A 2,729-nucleotide genomic window follows, 5' to 3' on the forward strand; every position below is an offset into this window, starting at 1 on the left:
TTTCGTATAATATTTTGTATTTACTTAACTTATTTTTACTTTCTATTTTATTATCTTAGTGTCAGTGTTACAGGAGGAACGATTGGGAAACGCCGTTTGTATACCGTTCTCCTTTTCTTCCCGTTTTTTTCGCTCGAAAATGGGTGGTCCGCCCATTTTCACAACGTCAATACGGGTTTTATATTAACAGCCTCATTTCTGTGTCAGTGTTACAGGAGGAACGATTAGGAAACGCCGTTTGTATACCGTTCTCCTTTTCTTCCCGTTTTTTTCGCTTGAAAATGGGTGGTCCGCCCATTCCCACAACGTCAATACGGGTTTTATATTCAGCTTTCGTATAATATTTTGTATTTACTTAACTTATTTTTACTTTCTATTTTATTATCTTATTCGTAAATAAGTGTTTTATTATTAACTTTTATATGTAGATAGTTTACTTTCCCAGTCTGTATTCTGCAGAAAGAAACGCGCGAATCGCTGCTTGTTTTTTGGACGTCCTATGCGACCTATGCCTACCAACAATTATTATCCTATACCATTTTTGTCTCAAAGTATAATTACAAAGTTTCATTAGAAAATTAAATAAAATGGCTTACTTTCTGTATAATCTAATGTTTCATTAAATAAATGGCTTACTTTATGTCTAATTCTGTCTTATCTAATCTTTCATAAAAGTGCCTCAAAATGTCGCGAATGATGGGGCTGACCAGTGGGATGAACAAACATTACACGAAAGTTATCCTGTTTGTTTATCTGATATGCTCTCCAAAGGTTGTTTATGGTAAGTATATGTATACCTAAAATCCTTTTTAAAAGAGGTTTGATATAGGGGTAACTCCTAAGCTCTTATTAAAGAGAGAAGGAAGACAGGATAGGAGAAAGCCAGCCGTTCCGAGATCGACCTAAAATCCTTTTTTAAAGAGGTTTGATATAGGGGTAACTCCTAAGCTCTTATTAAAGAGAGAAGGAAGACAGGATAGGAGAAAGCCAGCCGTTCCGAGATCGAACCTCATCTCTGTTTAGGAGAAAATCCGTCCCAGGCGGTAATCGAACCCGCGGCCTAGCACTTACAAGGCTGACGCGCTATCCTCCAAGCTGACTAAGCTGGCTAAGTATACTCCTTAATTCCTTTATTAGAACTCCTTAATTCCGCCATAATTCCATTGAAATGAATAACAGTCCCTTTATCTGTTCTTCACAGGTGCCGTTAAACCGCTCGAAGCGAACCCTGATGCCAAACGTCTGTACGATGATCTGCTCAGTAACTACAACCGGCTTATCCGCCCTGTTGCCAACAACACGGAGACTCTGACCGTCTATCTTGGACTCAAATTGTCCAACCTGTTCGAATTGGTAAGGACCAGATTTGGCTACCGACAGTTCCATTCAATGGGACTCGGTGCCCATTTCAAGAAGAAGACTTGCCTCTTTCAGTGCCCGTGATATAGGATGGTATACCTATCTCCCGGTGTTGAAAGGATTGGAGGTTTAGAACCCTTCGAGTTAATAATCTTAGTGGACATGCTTTTCGTGAACCACACTTCGCTAGAAGCTCAGAAAGACAGTCCAGGAAGACGACCCCATTGAGTTAATGATGGGAGGTTTAAAACAAAAACCTTCGCGTCTTCGCAAAGTGTTTTATGAAATGGTCCTTCGATGAAGAGCTGTGGTAGGTTACATGTGTGTGGTAGGTTACAGAAGTCCGAAGTACCCTCTGTCTAGTCAGACAGTCGGACCGTGTGTGGTGGAAGAATCCTTCGTCAGTTCGTCACACACGTCTCGCCACTTCTGGTCTCCTGGTCTCTGAAGATTGAAACTTTTTCCGCCGACAGTCTGTCCAACAGTCTGAGGTCTGAGCATGAGCGACCGGCATTCTAGTATACCTAATCTCGATATGACGTTCCCGTCTGTTTTCAGAACTTGAAGTCTCAGGTGATGACAACCAACGTGTGGGTTCTGCAGGTAAGTTGGCAATATTTCTGGGGTACTAGCCTTCTGTGGGTACGGTTAGGTATTATTATCAAAGTCACCTACACAATTCCTTTGCTATAGCTATGATCGGTGATTGAATGAAACAGCGCCTCAGCGCCATCCAATCGAATTCCCCTGGACCAAATCTGGGTGGTTAAGTTGTGACGAATTGATGATTTCTTCTTCAGTAGAAACATTTTTTCATCAACATTATTCATTATTGCAGTCAAAGGTCTAGTTTTTCCATGAATCCTAAACTTAAACTAATACTTATTTTAAACTTATTTTACTGATAAAATTACAGAACAATAAAATAATAATAATAAAACAAATCAATAAACTTCGCTGGGATCCAGTGGACTACGGGGGCGTGGAGACCCTGTACGTCCCGTCGGAACATATTTGGCTCCCCGACATCGTCCTCTTCAACAAGTAAGTAGATTTGGCTACAAACAGAAAACAAATCAACTATAATCTAAAATAACGCTATAATTATAGAAAAATTTGAAAATGTAACTGAGAAAAAGATAAATAAAACAAATCAACTATAATCTAAAATAACGCTATAATTATAGAAAAATTTGAAAATGTAACTGAGAAAAAGATAAAACCGTAAGAGGAAAAACGAAAACGAAACCAACTTGAAGATATTTTAATAGGTAGGTAGGTATTTTTTGAAAAGTGAATTAAATAGATCAGTTGCGCTTACTTGGGTGATGTTTCAAAGTCATAGAGCAGGAAAAATGAGGACCAACGGA

At 39.1% G+C, this 2,729-nt stretch overlaps 1 protein-coding gene across 1 annotated transcript; it reads left to right on the plus strand.

Annotated features, from left to right (window-relative positions):
* Window positions 1–213: 213 nt before the first annotated feature.
* On the plus strand, window positions 214–2,403 carry LOC103522402 (acetylcholine receptor subunit beta-like 2; the record flags this gene model as incomplete). The annotated part of the gene is made up of 4 exons (XM_008487506.3): window positions 214–781; window positions 1,202–1,353; window positions 1,918–1,975; window positions 2,307–2,403. Coding segments are annotated over exons 1-4 (404 nt in total), but the record flags the coding sequence as incomplete, so codon positions are not given.
* Between the last annotated feature and the right edge of the window lie 326 nt (window positions 2,404–2,729).

Source organism: Diaphorina citri, unplaced genomic scaffold, assembly GCF_000475195.1.
Source record: "Diaphorina citri unplaced genomic scaffold, Diaci psyllid genome assembly version 1.1 scaffold8307, whole genome shotgun sequence".
Taxonomy (NCBI): Eukaryota; Metazoa; Arthropoda; class Insecta; order Hemiptera; family Psyllidae; genus Diaphorina; species Diaphorina citri.